This window comes from Hyperolius riggenbachi, chromosome 8, assembly GCF_040937935.1.
Source record: "Hyperolius riggenbachi isolate aHypRig1 chromosome 8, aHypRig1.pri, whole genome shotgun sequence".
NCBI classification, from domain to species: domain Eukaryota; kingdom Metazoa; phylum Chordata; class Amphibia; order Anura; family Hyperoliidae; genus Hyperolius; species Hyperolius riggenbachi.
In genome coordinates this window covers 152,355,829-152,382,041 of record NC_090653.1, presented here as the reverse complement: position 1 = coordinate 152,382,041, position 26,213 = coordinate 152,355,829, and the positions used below count along the sequence as shown (strand labels likewise).

Sequence of the window (26,213 nt, the reverse complement as noted above, 5' to 3'; positions counted from 1 at the left end):
GTGCAGATAATGTTATCTTGTATTTAATTGTATCAAGTAAGGAATGTAAATAAACACTTCTCTGACACTGCAGGCTCTGCCTAACAAATTCAGACAATCAGAAAGGATTTCTGCTTACGTTGGAACATGAATAAAGCAGGTATAAATAAAATGCAAAGTCAGCTCTCAGAGAAAAAAAAGTGTACTTTGGGAACGTATAATTTCTAAATGAATAATAATACGTATGCACAAAAGCAAATATGATAACCGTATGGCATATAAAAAGTAGGAAAACAGGTTTTTATTGATTATGTCAGGGTTTTATATTGCTTTAAATTTTACTTACCTGGGGCTTCCTCTAGGCCCTAGAAGTCTCTGTGTCCCTCGCTGCAGTTCCGCTGTCACCCATTCTTCTGGTGTCTGTAGCGGCCTCATTTTATATAGGCTTGTATTCCCATTATGGGGTTAATGCATGTACCAGCAACAGTGCATGTCAATTTAACTCACACTAATGGCATTAACAATCTCCGCATTGTGCAGTTAGCACAACCTGCGCTACCTAGTCAAAAATAATAATTATACTGTGGGGTAAGGGTATGGTTCTCATTTCCATTACAATTCATGTAAATTTGTTTTGTTTTTGTTTGTTTTTAAAGAATAGTACAGAAATCATAAATGAGTAAATACAGTAAATACAGCAGGCATAAACAATCCATGCAAATTGTATACAGTTTGAAACTGGGCTACTCACATTCAGCAGCCTAGCTGGCCCAATTCCAAGCTTTATTCAGTCCAAATAAAATCTCCATGCATACCATAATTATTTGCATCTCAGTTATTCCCTAGTCATCAGAAACATCTAGGGACAAAATATATCTGCATTTAGCTTTGGCTGTGGCACAAAGCATGGCCTCTGGGGCATTTTGTCAAGATGGTGGTGTTAGTTCTAAATTTCAATTATCTACTTGCTGTTTTGGGAACATAAAGTGAATTGTAATATGTCAACTATTTTGGTCATTACCATTGAGTAATTTTTTGTGGTTAATTATTACAGCATGTTCTGGTGACCGTATATCTGCAGATCATATGGTGGTAAACACTGCTCATCAAAGAATCACGCCCTTATTGGTGACACGCCGGAGATCGAGTGTGAATGTGACGACCTGTGGTTTTGGTTTGTTTGACTCATCTGGAAATCCCCAGTTACCGCCTTTCAACTTAAAGTGTTAATAATAATACTTTTTTACCAGATTAACAATTTTCTGTTATTTTCTAGCAGAGCTAAAAGAATTTGATAGGGAATGCACACCCACATGTCTGCCCCGCCCTAGCTAACGAGGTTCAGTTGGGCTCACTGCAGGTCAACCACATTCTTAACCATTAAACACAAGTATAAGATATTGAATAATATAATGGATTCAGAATCTGTACAAGTAATCCTGCGCTCACATGTATCTCCTCCACTCCGTGGTAGTATTATATATAAAAGAAAGAGAAAAACACAAAACATAGCATAATACTGTTTCAATGATCTATATCTTTTATACAGTCCCCAATGCCTTGCATGCACTCCTAACTCCACCAGCGGTCAATTATCATAGGCCTTCACCGTGTGACACCATTTGCCGCACCACAACCAACAGAAAGGACCCTGTGCAGTAAGCACTCAGTCAACCCTGGCAGAACGTGGTACACAACAGGCACTTCCGCAGTGATTACACCACTCGCAGGGTCTCACAGGTCCTCACCCTCCACTGTGGCTGCCCAAGCACAGACAGCAGTAAAAGCACAGACCCACGAGCTCGAGTCACCTCCTCCTGTGTGTCGGTTATTAACCACCACCACTAGCCTCTCACCTTTCAGGCCGCTGTCCAAGTTATAAGACAGCAACCACACTTTAGGTTTTTATCCCCGGCACTCTCCTCAGCGTTTCTTCAGCGGTATAAAAAATCTCCCAGAATAAAATCCATCCAACCTAATGACTGAAGGAGCTCAACATAGTGTAAAACTGTATCATTTATTAAAGGTTAAAAAGTAGTGCACTCACATCTCCCAAGTAAAAACAGCGCAATTCAACAATGTAATCCAGCATGCCGACTTGCCCACGCCTCTAAGCTCCGCCCAACGCGTTTCGTACCTCCGTACTCATCAGCCCCTGATGAGTACGGAGGTACGAAACGCGTTGGGCGGAGCTTAGAGGCGTGGGCAAGTCGGCATGCTGGATTACATTGTTGAATTGCGCTGTTTTTACTTGGGAGATGTGAGTGCACTACTTTTTAACCTTTAATAAATGATACAGTTTTACACTATGTTGAGCTCCTTCAGTCATTAGGTTGGATGGATTTTATTCTGGGAGATTTTTTATACCGCTGAAGAAACGCTGAGGAGAGTGCCGGGGATAAAAACCTAAAGTGTGGTTGCTGTCTTATAACTTGGACAGCGGCCTGAAAGGTGAGAGGCTAGTGGTGGTGGTTAATAACCGACACACAGGAGGAGGTGACTCGAGCTCGTGGGTCTGTGCTTTTACTGCTGTCTGTGCTTGGGCAGCCACAGTGGAGGGTGAGGACCTGTGAGACCCTGCGAGTGGTGTAATCACTGCGGAAGTGCCTGTTGTGTACCACGTTCTGCCAGGGTTGACTGAGTGCTTACTGCACAGGGTCCTTTCTGTTGGTTGTGGTGCGGCAAATGGTGTCACACGGTGAAGGCCTATGATAATTGACCGCTGGTGGAGTTAGGAGTGCATGCAAGGCATTGGGGACTGTATAAAAGATATAGATCATTGAAACAGTATTATGCTATGTTTTGTGTTTTTCTCTTTCTTTTATATATAATACTACCACGGAGTGGAGGAGATACATGTGAGCGCAGGATTACTTGTACAGATTCTGGATTACACACTATATGCTTGGTGACTGATTCTGCGACCCATGGACATGTAAAATGATGGACTGAGTTGTTCATATCTTGTTAAATACTGTATATATTTTGTATCTGGGTTTACCAGGAGTGAGTGAGCGCATTTTTTTGTAGTTTTTATTTAAAATATAATGGATTATTGAGTGTTATGAGTAATACGTCATCTCAGGTTTACTTTAACACACACTTGAACATTGCATTCCAAATACTTTCTGTGATTTACTTTCCTTTTTTATATTAGAAAGTGTGTCATAAATAGCAACCAGAGTTGAAGACCTCTGATCTGAAGGACAATTCACATTGTTGATTTAGAACCTTTACTGCAGATAACAATAATAACCTTGATTTGTTTTAAGAAAAAGCTGATGCTGTATTCATAACCACTTTGTTTTGTATTGTGATGCCCACGTGTCCCAGCTGTGAGAGTCTGATAAATGGTTCTCTTTGTGCTTCTAACTCCCAGGACCTGTCCTGGCTCAGTACAATATCTTCGAAGTCCCACTATTGTGACCCTGAGACAGAGAACAATTCTAGCGTGCTTGTGCAAACACCCTGAGCACTTCCTTTGCTGCATCTTTCCCACACTGAGCAGAAACACAGGAAAGGCTGGGACAAGCTAGGTGGAAATACAAGAACCGTCAGGAGTGATTTGAGCACAGTTCCGGAGTCCCAGCACTTCCTCTCTGATTCAGCTGCCACAGGCTGGAAAACCACATAGCACTGCAGTCTTTAAGAAAAATTATATCACAAAGGATGCATTGAATCAGCACTACAGCATTGTCACTATAACACATCAGGGTTACAAAGTAAGGACACGGCTGGAGCAGATTTTCTATTTCTTAGAAACAAGTGTAGCAGAGTGCTGGGGCGTAGCAATAGCCATAGCAGCTGCTATGGGGCACTGGAGCATATGGGGCTCAGGTGGTACTTAACTATTTAAGAACCAAGCTAATTAAAATATACGCCCTGTTTTGGTGGGCTCCTGGCTGGCAGGGTGTAGATTTCCATTAGCCGCCGCTGCGCGCATCCGCCGTTTCCGTCGCTCCCCGCCGATCGCGCCGCTCAAACCCGACGAGTCTCGCCGCATCTCGCATGCTCTGCCTGTCTCTATTACGGCAGAGCCATGTGAGCCGGTCAGGAGCTGATTTCATTGGCTCCTGGCCATGTCTTTCAACATAAGCCGCTCCCATTGGCTTACACTGAAAGACAGGGTCAGGAGCCAATGAAAGCGGCTCCTGACCGGCTCAAATGAGCCTATGTCCTGGGGGTCCCGGCGAGCGGCGATGATGGCGGTTGCGGCGGTTATGCGTGGCGATTCGTCGGGATTCCGTCGTTCTGGTACCAGCGGTCTCTGGTCCTTAAGGGGGCAGAGACCACTGGTACTTAAGTGGTTAACATATTCGCCATTAACTTTTTTGTGTTTCTCTACCCTCTGAATTTGTCTTAGTGCCCATGAACTATGTGCAGTGCGGATTGCATGAATGTAAATTGGCCAGTTAACTAACATCCATAGGGTAGGGGCAGGTCGCATAGCTTAAGCGCCTACATATGAGGGCCCCATGAAAGCTTTGCTATGGGACCCCATGATCTCTAGCTACGCCACTGCTAAAGTGTGTGACATTTGTGATTTGCTCATCCTCAGCCACCTCTGAATCACACAAAAATAAAAACCCTGGGCATCCTATGTATGTCCTGCACTCCTGTGCAACAGATTTGGTTTGGTGGTTTCACAAGTGAAAAGCTTTTGATGGTTTCAAGTTATGGTAAGAAAGTGTGTGGACAGGCTGACACAAATGTGGCTTAGCATTCATTACAGGCTCAGCTGCTCTTTATTCCTTCCTGTGACCTGGAACCAGAGCTGTCAGCACTCAGTCAGTTTAAGGTTATCACCCCTCCTTGACAACTAGAAGGAGATGTTCTCATTACTCTCACCTATGACACAAATAAACAGCAAATTGCACCGACACCTCATAAACATGTAAGGTAAAGGCAAAAATGTGCTACAACTGTCATGAAAAAGTTTCATCAAAGCCTATAGTCTAGTAAATCACACTGTTGTGAGTATATTCTAAGGGTTGGATATAAAAGCTTGATCAATAAATTGCTGTGTTGGAAATTCCACCACAGACTGATAAACATAAACCATCAGTGAATAATTGATATGACATATATCAGTTCTGCACACACTGTTTGGTGTTGTTGGCATTATGTTAGTAAAAATCAAGTGCAGTGCTAGGGGGTTAGATCCAGGGTACGGTATTTCCCGTATCTGTTTCCATGGTGCCCCGAATGTATTTATTTCTTCAGGGTTCCCACACAAGTGCCTCAAAGGTTTTTGCTGGAGACGCCTGCGCCATCGCCATCTTGAGGTTAGGGCTCGACACTCACAAACAAATGAGAGACAGACACTTGCAGCCAGCCCATGTTCCTGCTTCCATTGGGCCACTGCTGCTATAGGCAGTAGACCATGCCCCCTGCCCATTAACTGGCAGGGGGCTTGGATACAAACGTTAAAGGAAGTGGCCCCTACCAAGTGGAAACAGTGCCACCTCTCTTATTTCTCATAGTGCTGCGGCGTCTGCCGCCATTATTGCCAGCACAGCATGATAGCACAGCATCAGCGCATCTTCACCAGCCAGGCCAGCAGAGCATCACCACTAGTAGGCAAACAGAGTATTATTGCCAGTCAGGCCAGCAGAGCATCGCCGCCAGCCAGGCCGGCAGAGCATCACCACCCGCCAGGCCAGCAGAGCATCACCACAGCCATGCCACACAGCATCACCAGGCCAGCCGAGGACAGCACCCAGGCCAGCCAGCCCGCACAGCATTACCAGGCCAGCCAAGCACAGCACCCAGGCCAGCCAGCTCACACAGTATCACCAAGCCAGCCAACCACAGCACCCAGTACATCCAGCCCACACAGCATTACCAGGTCAGCCAAGCACAGCACCCAGGCCAGCCAGCCCACACAGCATCACCAGGTCAGCTGAGCACAGCACCCAGGCCAGCCAGCCCACACAGCATTACCAGGCCAGCCAAGCACAGCACCCAGGCCAGCCAGCCCACACCGCATTACCAGGCCAGCCAAGCACAGCACCCAGGCCAGCCAGCCCACACAGCATCACCAGGCCAGCTGAGCACAGCACCGAGGCCAGGCCAGCCCATACAGCATCACCAGGCCATCCGGCCACAGAACCCAGGGTAGAACACACAGCATCACCAGACCAGTCAAGCACAGCACCCAGGCCAGCCCACACAGCATCACCAGGCCAGCCAAGCACAGCACCCAGCCGAGGATAACACTGAAACCAAACTGACTGGCAGACTGGGAGTGGGAAAGTCAGCAGGGAGGGGAGGGTTCATACTGACTGGGAGTGGGAGAATTAGCAGGTGGGAGGAGGTTCATACTGACTGGCTGACTATACTAACTGGAAGAAAGCAAGAACACCTGCTTTGCATATTCTAACTAGGAGACTGGATTAGATAGTACTAGCAGAAAAATCACATTTACTGTTGGCAAACCTGCATTTTTACATTAAAAAAGGTCACAAATGTCGAGCTCCGTGTGTTTGCGACTCATTATCTTATTTTATCTAGCGCGCTGCTAGTGTCTCTGGGCTCGCATGCCTTTTTCCGGCTTTTAAACTTAATGCCTGATAAGGGTAAAAAGTGATGGTGTTTGGCTGATCTATGGCTTGTCAGACAATGTGCTTTACATGCTTTAATGGCAAGCTAACAACCTAGTATACCTCTACTTTTGTTTTTAATATTATAAAATAAAATAAAGGTATTTAACATATTTTATTTTTTAAATTTGCTACAAAAACCTACTTCAGCAAGTTCAAGCATTTCCTGGCTTGAGCCCAACAAACTTACCCCATGAGGAAAGTGTATTGAGTGTTGATAGTCTAGCATCTAAGTAATTGTGCAGCCTGCCTGCTGACGCCTCTATCAGTGCCAATCTCTAGGAAGTGTAATTACTGGAGAAAGGGAGATTCCACCAGACTACTACCACAGACTACCAGAGCCTACTTATAAACACTTGAATAAATAAATACAATAAATAGATGTAATCCGTAATCAGGCCACCACTTCTTTATCCAGTTTTAAAAATCAGATTGCTCCTTTAAAGTGTAACTGTCAGGCATAAAATGAAAAATCAATTCTTTATTATTATCTGGTAAACAAGTAATAGGGATGCTAACCAGGCAATCCAAAAGTTAAAAATCACCATTACTTTTCTTGTTGATAAATGATCATTCCCCAGTTTACCTGACTCTTATTTGGTACATTTCCAGACAAAGGAAGTTGCAGGGCATGCTGGGCTGTATTTTTTTGCTTCTTTACTTTCCTCACATACTTAACTAATGCAGCATGATTGGCTGAAGTCTCTTTCCTTCCTGTTCTCCCCTCCCACACCTCTGTTCCTCTCTGATTGGCCATTATTTATCATGCTGAGACAATGCACTATCTATTGCATAGCTGGGTGGGAGTGCCTGAAGACTGGAAGGAGGGCGGGCAATGTATACACAATCAGGCAGAGGAGAGTAAGGGAGGAAATGACATCAGTATTGGCTTCAAGATAGACACAGTTAAAATGAGACTCCTAAGAAGGATTTTCTCTTTTTTTTATTGTAGAAAAAGCACTAAAATCAAAATGTGGACAGTGCAATACATATATTATGTAAGTAGAGAAAGTATTTATCTACTTATATATGTGGGGTTTTGTTTTCTGAGATAGTATGGCTTACAGCTCCTCTTTAAGATTGCCATATTTATAAAATTATTATTTATAAAAAACAAAACTTTGCTGGGTACTCTTATACTTGAGTCAATAAAAAAATCCAGCTTAAGAAGGTAAAATATTGAGGTGGATTTATATTCAATGATATGTAAATGTAAATGATATTCTCCACTTTGCACTATGAATGTACATAATGTTCTCCACTTTACAACTATGAATGTAAATAATCACACATGTCAAAAGGGCAGTAAATCCATGGTCTGTGCCACGGATCTATGGTGATGGTGCCCTGTATGTTTCCCCATGACGTGTTCACCACAGTGCCATGAACCGGTGCGGCATCATCTGTTACTACGGAGATCACGGTAACACCATCAAAATAGGTGGCGTTGAGAAGGTTGGAGACACAGGAAAGATGCACAGAGGGAAGACATGCCAAGCCCATGCCACTGCCACACCATACCTTGGCTTAAATTATGCTGTACCCCTAAATGGAACAGCATACTCAAGCTGTCACAAGCACCATGGTTCATATTCAAAGCAGCTGCCACCACCTGCTGTCCACCTGGGAACATTGGGGGCGAAGGGGAAGATATGGACCAGTCCAGCAAGTAGAAGCAGGGAATCGGCATGCATCAAGGCTGTGGTTATGGTTGCCAGTTCACAGGATCCTGCTCTTGTGTAAGCATCTTGCCTCAGGGCAATCATTAGCAATTCTATATTTTATATCTCTTTTTTCTATATTTGATAACTCTTACTTACACTCTGTCTTGCCTACTCTACCATTAGGGACATTATTATTAGGTTTTTGGGGCACTATTGCACTAAATTATCAGATTTACAATTAATAAAATTGTCTGACAATATTATTGATCTACATCACCTATAGTTATTCTACCTCAATTTCATTGATTTATGCTGCCATATTTATTATTTATTTATTCATTGTTTATTTTTATTCAAAGCTTATGAATGGTTTACTAGATTTGATGCAAAAAGAATTAATTTGATGTTCAATTGCTGATGTGTTTATTGCATGTCATATGTGGCGTAATGCTTGCTCAATTCCATGTGTGGCGTAATGTATACTGCATTTCACATACTACATCATGGTTGCTAAATTATATGGCCCATATGCAATTCATTTTTTCTCCTGAATTTTCTCCTAGGTGATATTTTTACACGATGTCAATAAAATGCATTTTAAGCCTTCAGCAAGGAGGAAAGTACTCAAAATAATTTTGACGGTACTTTTTTCACCTACCTTGATATTTTTTCAATTGCAAAGAGGTTAAAAAGTGTTAGAAATAGAAGAGCAAAGATTATCTCCATAGAGAAAACTCAAGCGAAAAAGGTAATTGCATATGGGCCTATATGTGGTGTCATGTTCACTGCATTTCTTATAAGGCCTCAAGTTTGCTCAATTGTCGGGACATGTTTGCTGAATTTCAAATGTGGCATAATGTATGCTGCATTTCAAATAAGGCGTCATGTTTGCTCAATTCCATACTTGGCACCATGTTTTCTGAATTTCATATGTGGCGTAATGTTTGCTCAATTTTACATGTGGCTTAACATTTACTACATTTCTTATGTGGGTTAATGACTAATGATTTCTAAATTGTATGCTAATACATAAACCAGAAGAAACACAAGGATAGGGAATTGATCTTGCTATTCCTAAGTTGGATCCCTCTTGACTCCAGAACTGCCTTACTTCTTCATGGTATTCCTTTTTGATCCGTATTGATATTATAGCATCATGCAGTTTCTGTAAATGTATTGTTTTTATTGGGGGGGGGGAATTCTGCCTTATGTGTTTGGGGTTTATTTTTTGTTGTTATTTTTTGGTGGGGGAGGGTGTTGCCTAACTGTTTTTTGGAAGGAAACTCAGACTCACTGCCTACAAGATACACGGTTACACTATATTTGGCCCTGCCCATTTTCCACTTTTCCTTGGTCCCCCAGGGTACCCTGGATCTTTTAGGTTCCTAGCAATGCCCCTTTAAATAATGTTCTTTCCTTTGCGATGTAAATAATGTTCTCCATTTGTATGGAGTGGTGAAGTGGTGGGCGCTATGTGGCAATCTAAGAAGTGGTAATTAGTTTGTAAAGATGGCAATGTCACTGTCAACTGTCACTATTGCTGTTAATTTGATGTACATTTTTAATGCAAATATATGCAGCTTGAAAATAGAACAATCAAATCCCCCCTTAACGTAAATAGTCCTGCATCAACTCAGAATTATTTGCATATCATCGACCATCCCTAATGCTGATCATCGCATTGCATTTTGTAAATATGGCAAACAGTAGATTGATACCGTTATAAATAGGTGTCTCAGAAAAGCTGGACACTGAAAAGCATAGGAAGTCACAAAGTAGGGTAAACCGTCTTCAGCTATCATTCACATATGTCTGTTAAACATTGACAGGAACAAGTGAAATAAAACATTATATACAGCTTTACTCCCACACTGGATTCAGGAAGGCTTGCTGCACACACTGGGCAGAGCTGCTAAGTTCAGTAATAAAATATGATTTGTGGTTGCTTCTAGTGAACTGTGATTTAGTGTGGTACACCATGAGAGGGGATTATATAGCAGCCAAGAAACTGTTTCCATAGTGTAAGCCTGGCCACCATCAATTCTAAATAAAACCCAGATTGCTCATGTATTGTGTCATCTTGGAATGACATTATATAACGGTCTCATTCTTGGCAGCCTTTTCATAAATTGGATATTATGTTACTCTGTCTTAAGGCCCTCTGTGATCGCCAACTAGGTAACATTTTTTCACACTATATATAGTCACCTGTGTAAGCAGGGATAGTTTTAGGTAAAACAGAACCATGGGCAATTGTGACAAACTTGAGCAGAGTTTGTTTACTAAGAATGAGAAATATTATCACAATATCATTGGGTATTTCAGATTTGTGGATGACATCCTCATTTTGTGGCAGGGCCAGGTAGATGAGCTCAGGTTGATGGTGGATGAGGCCAATCAGGCCCACCCTACTATCAAGTTCACCATGGAAGCCTCTGACAGTGGGATTCAATATTTGGATGTATTGATCACAGTGACAGAGGGGGGATTGCGTACTGACCTATTCACCAAGCCAACGGATCGGAATAATCTGCTGAGAGTAGATAGCTTCCATAATAGGAATGTTATCAGAGCAATCCCTAAAGGTCAATTTTTAAGAGCCAGGAGGATTGCATCCACTGAGGAAGGATACCAGGCTGCAGCTGATAGACTTGTTAGTAAATTTGCCTCTAAAGGGTATAATCGTACAATGCTCGATAAGGTTAAGAGTGAGGTGGGAGGAGTTACAAGAGAGTCCTTGTTGGAGAACAGACCTAGACAGGATCGGGTGGCTGGCCGTATCCCTTTTGTACAGACCTACTGTAAACAGTCCGGTTTAGTAAGACAGGTGGTGAATCGGTATTGGCTGGTCTTGCAGCAAGATCCAGTGTATGGGGAGATCTTTAAAGAACCTCCGCTCTTTTCATTTAAAAAGGGTAGAACTGTTAGGAATTGGGTCAGCAAGGTTGACCTAGCACAAAGATGTGTCGAGATGAGTAAACTTACCAGGAAAAGAGTAACATTTCCGTGTATGAACTGCAATTGTTGCAACTCAATTATTAAGGGGGAATATGTGTGCCATCCGCATACTGGTAAAAAAAAAAAATTGGGATAAAATCTATGTACACTTGTGATAGCACTTTTGTGGTTTACGCACTGAAATGTCCTTGTGGGCTCCTGTATATTGGCAAAACTACTAGAGATGTCAAAACAAGAGTGCAGGAACCTAGGGGCTCGATCCGTGGATTGAAGCCGTCCATACTGAGCAGTCACACTCCGGTGGGCAAACATTTTTTTGACCGTGGACATGGAGTGTCACAGCTTAAATGGATGGTCTTGGATCATGTGCCACCACCTAGAAGGGGAGGAGATAGGGACAGGTTGCTGTTGCAGAAAGAGGCGCCATGGATGAGAAAATTGGATTCCATCGCGCTGAGAGGTTTGAACAAAATGTTCAGTATGAAATGCTTTTTGTAATTATTGCCCTGTTGTGTTTTCTCTTCCAGGTCGTGATGACTTGTCATCGCTTTGGTGGGTGGTGGAGAGAGGGAACATTCGCATCCCTGGTGTGCAGTGAGTCTATGCAAAGTTGGCTTAATGTCTGGTATATGTATTGATACTGTATGTTTGCTTACACTTATGTATCTCAAGTGTTTCTTTGGGTAGACACTTGAGGTGTAGTGCCCATCAAGATTGGACTATGGACTTACCCTGAAAGGGTTAACCTGGACTTTTGATGTCATTTGGTCAGCTGACCAAAGGGGGCGGGTCTTCCATGAAGGGTGTGGTGCACTGCTGTGCATAAGTATGTTGTGTTTTCACGTGGTTGCATGTACACTTGAGAAAGGGGACCGCCCCGAAACATGTCGTGTTTTGCTACGTGAATATAAACGCAAGTTTATTCGCCATTGGAGTGCCTTCTTCATTTATCTACTTGTGTATGATCGCTGTGGAGTGGTGACCCACGGAGGGATTGAGCACCGGCGGACCAGGCGAAGTGACCTGGTGGAGGGCTTTACTCAGCATCTTTACCTTTGACTGAGTGAGTCTACCTGCCTCCCGTCCAGATATAAATTTCCCACTATGCATCAGGCAGGCATTGGAGACACACAACCAAGTGACCATGATCCATAGAGTCTCCAGGAGAGCTGACCGTCAAGGGATCCTGCTGCACCATGAAAAAAACAAGACTGTTGCTCAGCTATTATGTTGCCAACAGGTATTCTGGCCATGTTGGAGATAGACTATTGGTAGTAAGGAGCAGTTATATTTGTATTCATCTTCATATTGTATGTTTTTCTAGTACAGTCAGTCAGTACTCTTACAAAACAGGAAGAATTCACAGCACTTTGTAGTTTGCTGCACACTATCCCCTCTGTCATCGGAACAATCACACAAAATTGATTTTTTTAACCACTTCTTTCTACAAGGAAGTCATCAATCCACCTTGAAGTATTTAGTGTTAACACAATGCAGACATAAATTGTAATTGACTACTAGATTTTTTACTTCTTTATGGGTCCTTGGCTAATGTTAAATTGAAAATATGTGTATTTAGTATTCTGCCTTGTTTGAAAACACTATTTACTGGAGCAAGAGGTACCGTTTATTAAAAACAATGTGTTTATTCTTGGTTTCTAGCTTAACATTTTCTAAAAAGTATTTGTACTCTAATGAACACCACTGAGATTTCACAATAGTTCCCCTCCTATGACCCGTGTTTCCTATTCTTGACTTTTTCCATCATGTACTCTAGCTGTTAAATTGGAATAATAGTTTTAATTGTAATGAAACTGTGTTCAAAAAGAAGGATGTGTCAAGGAAACAGTGTAAAGTTGCATCACCCCAGTTGGGAACTGATACTCAACAGTTCAGAAATAGGGATGGTCGGAAATGCCCATTTCTGATTCTGCGGAAATTCTGATTTTCGCCAATGCCAATTCGCAAAATTTCTGATTTCACGATTTTCATTTAACCTATTTCCAATTTTTGAAGAGTATCTTATTTGTAATTTTTTACCTCAGAGATGCGAAGAAATGACAAAAAAAAATTGGAAATTGGAAAAACGGATTCTTGTGACTGGTCTAAAATTACCGTGGAAATCCGATTTTTGCTGAAAAATTCTGCATTCTCTGATTGGTCTAATGCTTCCGAGTTCTGTGATTGGGCTAAAATTACCGAGTAGTAAGTTGTAGTCATTCCGATTTCCGCAGAATTCTGATTTCAATTTTTTGTTTTCAGAATTCCGATAAATGGATCAGAAATGCAGATTTCAATTACGTGGCGCGCAATTGAGCATCTCTATTTAGAAAGTCCATATCTCTATAACTAGTGCCATACAGGATCCTTTCTTAATCGTTTTAATAAGTAGTATGAATTGTTTAATTTGTCAGTAACCGAACGCACGCATTCAGCACCATTTCAGCACAGAACAGGAGGATGGATGCATCTGATGCTTCCTCATTTCAGCTTGGAAAGGGGAAGTATCAGAGAGAAATGAAAATCACCAAGTCCATCAGGCTGTTCCATACTGAAATGGTGATGAAAGCTCGTGTTCGGGTTCCAAACCATGTACTGCCAAATTCAAACACTATCATTAATAGGTAAGAAATGCAATGATTAGAAAATGTTACTAAATACAGCGTTCCAAGGACAGTCAGTGTGTGATAGAGACACAAGTAAAGGAAAAGGAATGGTTTGTTAAATGGAACCTGAAGTGAGAGGAATACAGAGACTGCCGTCTTCATGCTCTTATAAACAATGCCAGTTGCCTGACATCTGTTCTGATGTTCTAACTCTGATATTTTAACTCAATGGCCCAGAATTAGCATGCAGATCAGAAGCTTTGACTCACGTCTGACTCCACTGGCTGCATGCTTGTTGCAGGTGTGTAACTAAAAAAAAACCTAAAGCCAACAGTTCAGCATGACAACTAGGCGACTAGCATTGTTTAAAAGTGAATGAAGATGGCAGCCTCCGTATCCCTCTCTTTTCAGGTTCCCTTTAATGAATACTACTATTCAAAGCACACAGAGATTCTTATTTCTAGCAAATACCACAAATTCTCGATCAGATTCATATCTGTGTAATTTTTAGGCCAAAGGAAATAAGAGTCATCAGGTGGTAGACCTCTTCCATTGCTCAATGTCCCAGGTCTGAGGCTCACATACCCATTGTAGGTGCTTTAAGGCAGTAGACAGATAGGCAAGGGTCAGCGTGAGCATTCTGATCTGCTGCTACATGATCCTATATACTGCAATGCTGTGATGTACTGTAGGTTCTGACAACATTTTCTCATGGCTAACATTAAGTCTTTCAGCAATTTGTGTTACAGTAGCTGTTCTGTGGGAGCAGACCAGATGTGCTGTCTTTCACTCCCGAAATGTATCAGTGAACCTTTTGAATCCATGATACATGGTAGTCACTTGACCTGTAAATGTGGCTGATTGGTGTATAAAGCTGAAGGCCATGGAACATGGCAATTAGCAGGCCACCTCAGGTGTGCAAGGAGTGAAGCCAGTATGCTTATTATTAAACTACGCACATGCACTTGGTGCATACATGCTTCGAGTGCCCAGTGTTTGTGGCCTCCTATACAGCAATGAACTAGGCTTTCAAATGCGTGCGCAAAGGGGAAACATGTGCCTGCTATTCTAAAGGAAGTGAATTGGGAAATAATATCAAATGTCAGGGAAAGAAGCAGGCCACATTTATTTTCAAACCATCGAGAGAAGATGCTTTGTAAGTAATGTTGTGTTCTGACCCATTCAGCTCACTTCATTCTTTTGGACATGATATGTTCAGGAATGCTTAGTGGCATATTCAAACAACAGCACCAATAATCTGGGCACACACAGAGTTTTGTACCAGGTATTGAGACAACCCTTTTCCTCACCTGCCCTAGCCCTAGGATGGCCACAGACATGACTCTTTGTCTAAAAAAATGATGCTAGCAAATTACTTTCTCTATTTAGTGCTAGGTGAAGTTGCCATAGAAATGCAATGGTAAACTGATGCCAGTGGATCTTGACTTTGTCGAGCGTTATATATTTTCTTCTGATAATGGTGTGTATGGTATACAAGGATTACCTGACATTTTTAAAGAGCCTGATCAGAAACCATTCACCATCTGTTTACTACAGCAGACTTGGGGAGCTGTAGTCTATGGATTTCCCACACAGTTCTGTCTTTTCCCTGCCCCTTTGCAGTCTCTGAAATAAACTTAAGCCTCCGACACACATAGGTACTTCTGTTGCCCAGAAGGGATTGGCAATCAATCTCTTGAACAACAGTGCAGTGCCGACACTGTACAGAGACGTCACTAGCCTAGAGGCTAGTGACGTGTCTTTTGGTATGTGGGTACAGGAGGGAGAACAAGCATCTCAAGGGTGGGGGAGGGGGGAGAAAAACATGATCGGGTATTAGGGATCACTAGAGATCCGGCATGGTGGATATTTAGCAGATGTCTTGGGGCCACTGTACCCATGCTGGATTCACACTAGATTCTTGGCCAAGGTGGTCTGTATTGGACACCACAGCTGAGTACTATACTACCCTGCGTGTGTATGTAGTTTAAGCAACAGCTCTTCTACCAACAGAACCTACTGATATATCATTGCTTCAGATGACATGACTACAGGCTTGTAACAGGATTTTAGCTGCTGGGCCCACTTATCTAAATAAAAAAAGATAATATCTGGGCATTTGATTAATAATCTATGTCTGTATCTGAACTGGAGCGAAATCTTAGTCTGTTATGAGACGCTTTTGAAAACAGCGGCAGACTGGGTAAAGTGTTGCCTGTACTTCATGGTAAAATGCCAGCCCACAATTTTCTGTGAAACCATTAGCACCACATAGCATAGATCTGAAACCAGGAAGAGCTTGACAATAATTCTGCATTTAGTCATCACTGTTTTCCAAACAGAAGCTCCATGATCCACTTCATCAGAATAGTTTGCAAAACATACCATAACTGATTGCGGAGGCAGATAAATGGGCAGCGGCATTTAGAACAAAGCTATGTCTAGCTTGCCTAACGCAGATATATGTTCTATATATTATGTACATGCAAAGATCAGAAAGAGAGGAATGGAAATAAATCCACATCATATGATGAGTAAGATTGCATGTGCCTGACATAAGTGAGCATTAGTTTCTTCTCAGTAAACAGCACTCATTACAAGTGTAATAATGGATCACCTCCAGAGACCTGCCATAAAGCACACTTGACCTGTTCTTGGAAAGGTTTATGGGGCATCCAGGCTGTTTAAAGTATTAACCACTTCTGCTGCAGCCAATAAATAAGCCTTAGGTCTGACAGCAGATAAGACCTTAGCCCACCTACTCACCACTGTCTGCTATTCTCCCCACATAATATATATGCACATTCTTTAGGTGCTTTCCTGCCTGACCTCAAGTCTCCTTTCTAATGTATGGAAACTCTGGATGATAAATCAGATATCTCTTCGCTGTACCCCACTCATTAAAAAGCCCCTCTCCACTAAATGCCAGGATCTAATCTTTCACCACAAATGAGTCTGAATGCTAAACCTCAGCAATGTAATGATTTTCACCTCAGAGTTATATTACTGCCATACACAGTTATAAAACACCTTACCTTGGAATCCAACAAATGCTTGTACGACATTACATAGGAAGCCAGCTTTATAGAGGTCAACCTTTCCTAAGAATGAAGCATGATGCAAGAATTTACTATCCACACAATCATTGCTCATCACATGAATGGTGTATCTAATCACGCAGCTGTTGGAAGGAGTATATCCATAACCTGAGGTGACTTTACCGACAGCCAGTAATGAAGCCCCACATCAGTAACATATTGTGTACAATATGACATCATACCAATAACATGGTGTCACACTAGTAACACTGTATGCAACAGATGATGTTACACAGAGCCAATAATGTGGCCCACCCCAGTAACACACTGTATACAACCAGTGACATCATATGAAACGAATAACATGGCACCACACCAGTAACACTATGTACAGGCAATGTTACACAGGGCCAGTAACATGGCACCACACCAGTAACACTGTATGCAAAAGGTGATGTTACACAGAGCCAGTAACATGGCACCACACCAGTAACACTGTATGCAACAGGTGATGTCATGTTACACAGGGCCAGTAACATACCACCACACCAGTATCACTGTGTACAACAGGTGACGTCATGTTACACAGGGCCAGTAACATGGCACCACACCAGTAACACTGTGTACAACAGGTGATGTTACACAGGGCCAGTAAGATGGCACCACATCAGTAACACTGTATGCAACAGATGATGTTACACAGGGCCAGTACTGTGGCTCACCCTAGTAACACACTGTGTACAACAGGTGGTGTTACACAGGGCTTGTAATGTGGCCAATAATACACCAGTGGCATCAAATGAAGCCCGTAACGTGGCCCCACACCAGTAGCACACTGTATTCATCCAGTGACATTATATGAAGCCAGTAACATGGCACCACATCAGTAACACTGTATGCAACAGGTGATGTCATGTTACACAGGGCCAGTAAAATGGCACCACACCAGTAACACTGTGTACAACAGGTGACGTCATGTTACACAGGGCCAGTAACATGGCACCACACCAGTAACACTGTGTACAACAGGTGATGTTACACAGGGCCAGTAACATGGCACCACATCAGTAACACTGTATGCAACAGGTGATGTCATGTTACACAGGGCCAGTAACATGGCACCACATCAGTAACACTGTATGCAACAGGTGATGTCATGTTACACAGGGCCAGTAAAATGGCACCACATCAGTAACACTGTATGCAACAGGTGATGTCATGTTACACAGGGCCAGTAACATGGCACCACACCAGTAACACTGTGTACAACAGGTGATGTTACACAGGGCCAGTAACATGGCACCACATCAGTAACACTGTATGCAACAGGTGATGTCATGTTACACAGGGCCAGTAAAATGGCACCACATAAGTAACACTGTATGCAACAGGTGATGTCATGTTACACAGGGCCAGTAACATGGCACCACACCAGTAACACTGTGTACAACAGGTGATGTTACACAGGGCCAGTAACATGGCACCACACCAGTAACACTGTATGCAACAGATGATGTCACACAGGGCCAGTACTTTGGCTCACCCTAGTAACACACTGTGTACAACAGGTGGTGTTACACAGGGCTTGTAATGTGGCCAATAATACAGCAGTGGCATCAAATTAAGGCCGTAACGTGGCCCCGCACCAGTAGCACACTGTATTCATCCAGTGACATTATATGAAGCCAGTAACATGGCACCACATCAGTAATACTGTATATAACAGATCACCAAGCTATAACTTGGCCCCATACCAGTAACACACCAGTGACATCAAAAGAAGCCAGTAACATAGCACCACACCAGTAATACACTGTGTACAACAGGTGACATTACATGAAGCCAGGAACGTTGTACCACACCAGTAACACTGTGTACTACAGGTGACAATACACAGTAAGGTGACACAACACCAGTAACACTGTGTACTACAGGTGACAATACACAGAACCAGTAATGTGGTACAACACCAGTAACACTGTGTAAAACTGGTGTCCTGTCTGTTTAAACAATTTTCACAAGATATCTCAATTTGACAGGTTCTTGTGTTTGATGCCTTTCTGTCCCTATTCTGTGTGTTTGCATTACCTTGCCAGTTAAGGCCACATCTACAGTGGCCATTGCATCCCCTGTGACAGCAGGAATGCAACACAGTGGATCGGGACAGCGCCACCACAAGTTATCCTTGCATTGAGTTGGGTACAGTAAAAGTAAAGCATACAGTCAATTAAAAGTATGCTTTACTTTTACTGTTAACGCTCGCATTCAGAGGCAGTGGGTTACCATACCACTTGTTACAACACTGTGAACATTGCATAAGTGGTGCATTGCAGTGCGGTAAGCCACGTTGCAAAGCGCCCATTTCACCACACCGGACCATGGTGCGACACTCTGGATTTTGCCTTACGCTAACTTATCCAACACCAAACAGTAATTTACTACCTGGTAACTTACTTTAATCAGGTACCTAACCTTACAGAGGAACTCCAGTGAACATTTTAGTGTTGGCAGGTGATGTAGCTGCTGCATGGTTTTTGGCAGTTGCAAACAGCTGTAAACAGTTATTTCCCACATTGCAACAAGGTTCACAGACAGTAAACTGCCAAAAAAAGTACGTACTTTTCTTGTGGCAGGGGTTTCACCACAATATCAGTCATACAGCGCCCCCTGATGGTCTGTTTGTGAAAAGGAATAGATTTCTCATGTAAAAGGGGGTATCAGCTACTGATTGGGATAAAGTTCCATTTTTGGTCGGAGTTTCTCTTTAAGGCTACATTCAGAGTGGGCAGTTGCGTTGTTACGTTCCCTATAAAAACAGGAATTCAACGCAAGAAAATTGGCATTGCACATTATGCCTGCGGTGCGACTCATACAGTGAAGCATACAGTACATAGAAATTATGCATCACTGCAACTGTTAACACACGTTATGCGGTAACTCACTGCATGCATCACATTATTGCCAACAGATCTGTTGCACCGCACACCTAATGCACCAATGTAAACATGCCATTACAATATAATTGCATTATGTCAGCAATGCAATTATATTGCCCGATGCAACTTTCTGCAAGGCACCACTTTGAATGTAGCCTTAAACACTATGCCTGGGTCCCAACAGAGCTACTATAGAGTGACACTGGTTGACTTTCAGTATCCTAAGTTTTTCAGCCTATTTATACTTTTTTGGTCACTTTTACAATATGATGTTTCACTAGTCCCCATACATACGATTAATGCTTTTATTCAAGATATCTGCTCAGACGGTCGGTTAGGATATTTTCTAGAATGTGCTGGACTACTGCTTTTGAAATAATATGACATGGATACCCCTCCTCCCCCTGGCAGGGGGAGTATAGTAAGTGACCTGGCATGGAACAGTCTGGGCAGCATAGTCAGTGACCTGGCATGGGGCAGTATAGCCAATGACCTGGCATGGAGGCAGTATGCACAGCATAGTCAGTGACCTGGCATGTGGGCAGTCTGGGCAGCATAGTCAGTGACCTGGCATGAGGCAGTCTGGGCAGCATATTATTATTATAATTGATTTATAAAGCACCAACATATTCCATGGCGCTGTACAAAGTAAGAAACAAACATGGGGTACATAATACAGACAGTGGTGTACACTAATATACAAGATACATAATTAGTGACAAAATACAAAAAATGATACAGCATACAGCATAAAAAATACAGAAGTGGTAATGACAGTGATAAAAGTAACATGATGAATAAAATGTATAATGATTTCCAAGACACAAAAGGGGGAGAGAGCCCTGCCCTTGCCAGCTTACAATCTAAGCATAGTCAGTGACTTGGCATGGGGCAGCATAGTCAGTGACCTGGCGTGAGAACAGTCTGGGCAGCATAGTCAGTGACCTGGCATGGGGCAGTCTGCACAGCAAAGTCAGTGACCTGGCATGGGAACAGTCTAGGCAGCATAGTCAGTGACCTGGTATTGGGGCAGTCTGGGTATCATAGTCAGTGACCTGCAATGGGCCAGTCTGGGGCAGTCTGGGCAGCATAGTCAGTGACCTGGCATGGGAACAGTCTGAGCAGCATAGTCAATGACCTGGCATGGGACAGAATAGTCAGTGACCTGGCATGGGGCAGTCTGGGCAGCATAGTCAGTGACCTGGCATGGGAACAGTCTGGGCAGCATTGTCAGTGACCAGGCATGGGGCAGCATAGTCAGTGACCTGGCATGGGGACAGCATAATCAGTGACCTGGCATGGGACAGCATAGTCAGTGAACTGGCATGGGAGCAGTCTAGGCAGCATTGTCAGTGACCTGGCATGGGGCAGTCTATGCAGCATAGTCAGTGACCTGGCATGGGAACTCTGGGCAGCATTGTCAGTGACTTGGCATTGGAGCAGTCTTGGCAGCATAGTCAGTGACCAGGCATGGGGGCAGTCTGGGCAGCATAGTCAGTGACCTGGCATGGGACAGCATAGTCAGTGACCTGGCATGGGGGCAGTCCAGGCAGCATTGTCAGTGACCTGGCATGGGGCAGTCTGGGCAACATAGTCAGTGACCTGGCATGGGGGCAGTCTGGGAAGCATAGTCAGTGACCTGGCATGGGAAGTCTGGGCAGCAAAGTCAGTGACCTGACATTGGGAAGTCTGGGCAGCAATGTCAGTGACCTGGCATGGGAACAGTCTGAGCAACAAAGTCAGTGACCTGGAATGGGAACAGTCTGGGAAGCATAGTCAGTGACCTGGCATGGGGGCAATTTGGGCAGCATAGTCAGTGACCTGACATGGGGAAGTCTGGGCAGCAAAGTCAGTGACCTGGCATGGGAACAGTCTGAGCAGCAAAGTCAGTAACCTGGCATGGGGGCAGTCTGGGCAGCATAGTCAGTGACCTGGCATGGGAACAGTCTAGGCAGCATAGTTAGTGACTTTGGCATAGGGCAGTCTGGACAGCATAGTCAGTGACCTGGCATGGGATCAGTCTGGGCAGCATAGTCAGTGACCTGGCATGGGGGCAGTCTGGGCAGCATAGTCAGTGACCTGGCATGGGACAGCATAGTCAGTTATCTGGCATGGGAACAGTCTAGGCAGCAGCATAGTCAGAGACCTGGCATGGGGCCAGTCTAGGCAACATAGTCAGGGACCTAGCATGGGGGCAGTCTGGGCAGCATAGTCAGTGACCTGGCATGGAGCAGTCTGGGCACCATAGTCAGTGACCTGGCATGGGACAGCATAGTCAGTGATCTGGCATGGGAACAGGCTGGGCAGCATAGTCAGAGACCTGGCATGGGGCCAGTCTGGGCAGCAGCATAGTCAGAGACCTGGCATGGTGCCAGTCTGGGCAGCATAGTATTAGTCAGGGACCTAGCATGGGGGCAGTCTGGGCAGCATAGTCAGTGACCTGGCATGGGGGCAGTCTGGGCAGCATAGTCAGTGACCTGGCATAGGACAGCATAGTCAGTGATCTGGCATGGGAACAGGCTGGGCAGCATAGTCAGGGACCTGGCATGGGGCCAGTCTGGGCAGCATAGTCAGGGACCTGGCATGGGGGCAGTCTGGGCAGCAGACACAGTCAGTTACATGGCATGGGGGAGTTTGAGCAGCATAGTCAGCGACCTGGCATGGGGCCGTGTGTAGGCAGCAAAATTAGTCACCTGGCATGAAAGTGCATACAGACTACAGAGTAGTCAGTGATCTGGAATACGCTTCTATGTTTCTGCACCCTTGTCAGTGACATAAAACAAAGCTAAAGCTCCGAGAAGATATATACATAAACACGCAGCATCTGTCTTCATACTGAAAATTATTATTGATAATAAGCAGACTTAATCAACCTGCAAGAAATGCTGGTTTGCGCTGAGAGTTTCATGGCTTATTGAAGAGGGTATCATTACCTTCAGCTGTAACGTACAGAGAATGCTATAAAGCTTGTAAAGAACACTGACTGACAAGCCACGTACAGAAAATAACACTCAGCTGACGTAAAAACAAAAGCAAAGCATAATAAAAGCACAGCAAGGATCCACTTAATCGTTTCCAAGCTCTTGCATAAAATCTGCAGCCTGAGAGACAATAAAGCTAACCCTAGAAATCACTGTTCTGCAGAACCCAGGAATGGCCTCAGCATGAGATCAGCAGCCGACCAGTAAAGTGCAAGTTTCTGCCTAGTAAACAAGCATTGCTAGTGCGAGATTTTATGATCCCCGCCAGGAGACACATACCTGCGCCCCCTGCTGGACGATTTACAAACTGCTGGCTCGAAAGTGAACGCTCCATGAAATCACTCAAAGCAGGTAAAATAGTTCCATTGATACAGACAAATAAAATAAACAAAACCATATGCCTAGTGGAATATTACATATCCGAATCGCCTTCACTGACAGAACAATAGGGTTGTGTCATGCTGGTACAACTAGGCAACGTTGTGGGAGAATAAACCACTAATGATACAATCTAGGTTTGTCTAATCTTCATCCTATCTCTGTAGTAGAAATGTAAACTGTGTGAATATATCATGAATTGATATCTTAGGCAGTCCCTGATATTACACGAAAAAGGGGTAACAAATAATACTGTATTGTAATAGTGGGCATAAGTATGACTGATGCATTTGGACAGGTCAGTCCAAGTGCTTACATTTATACCTGAGCTGGCCGAGCTGTGCCAGTCACTGTACAATGTGGCATGAGATGCCGGGTACTGGCAGGTCACATCAGTGCCAATAACCAGTGGCATAGCCAAGGAGCTGAGGGCCCGATGCAAGTTTTACAATGCCCCCCCCCCCCCTTAAGCATTCTATAAATAATATAAATAACAATTGATACGGCGCACCAAAACTTGCCAATGTCAACTACAGTGTCAGAGGTGCACACAGAGGTGCAAGAAGGGGATGAGGAACAGTTTGTTAATGATTACCACTATTCAAAGCATCTATAGAAGTGATTATTATGAGCACAGGACCAATAGAGAGCTAATGCTGCAGTTGAGGGAGGGCCCTTTGGTTCCCCTCTGGCCCAAGGGCCCCAATGCGGTCGCAACCTCTGCAACCTCTATTGCTACACCCCTGCCAATAACTCTTATCATGTCATTTTATGTAATCACTATGTGTAAGTGGTGTACAATAACTGACATTATTTCTCTACACTCAAATCTCCTGTGTTCTGCCCACCCATGCTGTGCCACCCATGATGAGCTGTCTCCCACCATCCCAGCAGTTTACTGTGTGATAAAACAAGGGTGAGAGAACGACAATGGCAGAAATAAAAGCAACATACCTCATTTATTAGTTATCATTATAACTCCTTATCTCTCTCTATCTAACAATCTCCTTAAAGTGCTCACTGATGATACAATCTAAATTGTACAATGTTAGCAAATCTATATAGTAGAACATTAAACTGAGTAAGGGCTGGAACCCACTAAAAAACGCAATCGCTAATCGCAATCGCTAGCGTTTTGTATGAGCAGTTTGTAAGCGATTTCATGAGCGTTTTCGGTAGCGATTTTAAAAAGTGGCCAGCGGGAGTGTAGCGATTAGCGTTTTAAATTCTGATTGGTCCTTTAAATTAATTTACATTTTCTTACAGTGTGCAGTAATGTAAAAACGCTAGCAAAATCGGTCTGTGTAGGTTTTGAGGAGCCAGCGTTTATATACTTTACATTGCAAAAACGCTAACGCTAATCGATAAAAATGCTGCATGTCCTGCGTTTGTGATTTTGGTAATCGCAATCGCTCCAGTGGAATTTGGCCCATCCATTAACATTAGCTGAGCGTTTAGGGAAATCGCTAGTGGTTTGAATCGCTCCCTAAATGCTCACCAAATCGCTCTACTGGGTTCCAGCTCTAAATATACTTTGAATGGATGCTTTAGCTAGTTCCTGATATTACATAGAAGTGATAAGATAGTATAATCAAGCATTAGTGGGCATCTAGTAACGTGTGGAGAGTGTCAGGAGCTAATACACAGGTGTGCATCCAAGCTCCCTCATGTGATGTAAAGCATCCACTTTCACATCCACTAAACAGTGACAAAATGACACCATGCTGGTCTGAGAAGGTACATTAGCGGCTGGTGCATGTCATGTACACTAGCCAATCACACAGAAGCAGCTTGGCAATCCACACCTTTCCAGAGCCACAAGCACTGTCAGCAGCACATCACATGGTCACTGCCTCTCACCTGAGATGTATGGGGATCCTTGGAGCAGGGTAAAAGCCAAAGTGATAACGTGCTGTAGCCACATGATGCTTGCCAAACAATGGAAAGGGTAATCAAAGCAAGGAGTCCATAAAAGTCTGCATTCAGGTAGACACCTGTCACTTCCTTGGAGAGTAATCCGCCTTCCTTCCAGGTGTGGAACTGAGGAGGACTCTGTGGAGCAGACAGTGGAGCTGAAGAGAACTCTGAGGAGCAGACTGCAGCGCACTGTCAGCCAGACATCGCCATCCAGAAGCTCTGTGTCTCTGCTGTTAGAAAGTTCCTCCTCGCTGCAGGTGCTGATTAGATCTGCACTGAATAAATCACTGAGTACAACTCCTGCGAACTTGTCTCCCTTGCGCTCTGCCCGGCTATTTTCCAAACCCCTGGAGAGAGCTATGCTTTCCACTTTATCCCAAAAGCCAGCCAGGCAGCCGCAGCCGTGTCATTATCCAGAGACTGGTCAGCCAGGAGTAGTGACTCCTCTCTTGTCTTGTGCTGGGATGTTTTCTACAAGCTGAGCTTCTTTATACAGAGGAACTCCAGAGGAAGGAGATACGTCAGACGGCCAAGGAGCCTCTCGTGTCACCATGCCTTCAGGCAGCTTTTCCTGGCTCTGCTCTAGCCAGATAGCAGATTGCACTAAATGTGCAGGTCTTAAAGGACCTCTGTGTGAAAATGCTGGGCTGCCCTTCCTGCCCTCACAGAGATGGATCACTGACAGGTAGATTACAGGTATTCAGTGTTCAGGACTGCAAGGAATTAACTGGTTCACTGCTACAGTGGCCTGGAGACTATGAAAAGTATAGTAAACGCTGGCTGCACTTACCCATTGGTTGTGATATACTGTGATATGACGTTAAATATTAGCCAGCTGTTGGTTTTATAGACAGGTCAAATCCAAACTTCAGACATTCTTTTTAAGTGAGAGAGGAAGTGGTTATAACTCCTGTGTAGTTTTTACTGCTGTCTGTGTTCTCTTTGTGAAGAATTTTGCTGCTATTTGTATTTGTGTTAAATGTCACTGACAGGTGAGGAGATATCTGCGCAGCAGAAGATACAAAGGTAAATAAAAAAATATGATAGAACAGAGGAGAGGTACAAGCTTTATCATATTTTTAATTCTGTCTGCATCCCGTAGTGATTTCTACCACAGCACCTAGCAGGGCCGAGCCGAGGCAGAGGCGAGAGAG

At 43.7% G+C, this 26,213-nt stretch overlaps 1 protein-coding gene across 3 annotated transcripts in view; it reads right to left on the bottom strand.

Moving 5' to 3' along the window:
- LOC137527130 (vascular endothelial growth factor receptor kdr-like) overlaps positions 1-25,501 on the bottom strand; it is a 318,768-nt gene extending 293,267 nt beyond the window's left edge. For 2 of the 3 annotated variants that reach the window (XM_068247550.1, XM_068247553.1), the window contains exon 1: positions 25,003-25,501. In XM_068247550.1, coding sequence (XP_068103651.1) covers positions 25,003-25,066 — 64 coding nt within the window. In that variant the 5' untranslated portion in view covers positions 25,067-25,501. Of the gene's footprint in view, positions 1-16,844; positions 16,911-19,301; positions 19,387-25,002 lie in introns of those variants that run through there. The other variant, XM_068247551.1, reaches the window with a different exon arrangement.
- Positions 25,502-26,213: the final 712 nt, after the last annotated feature.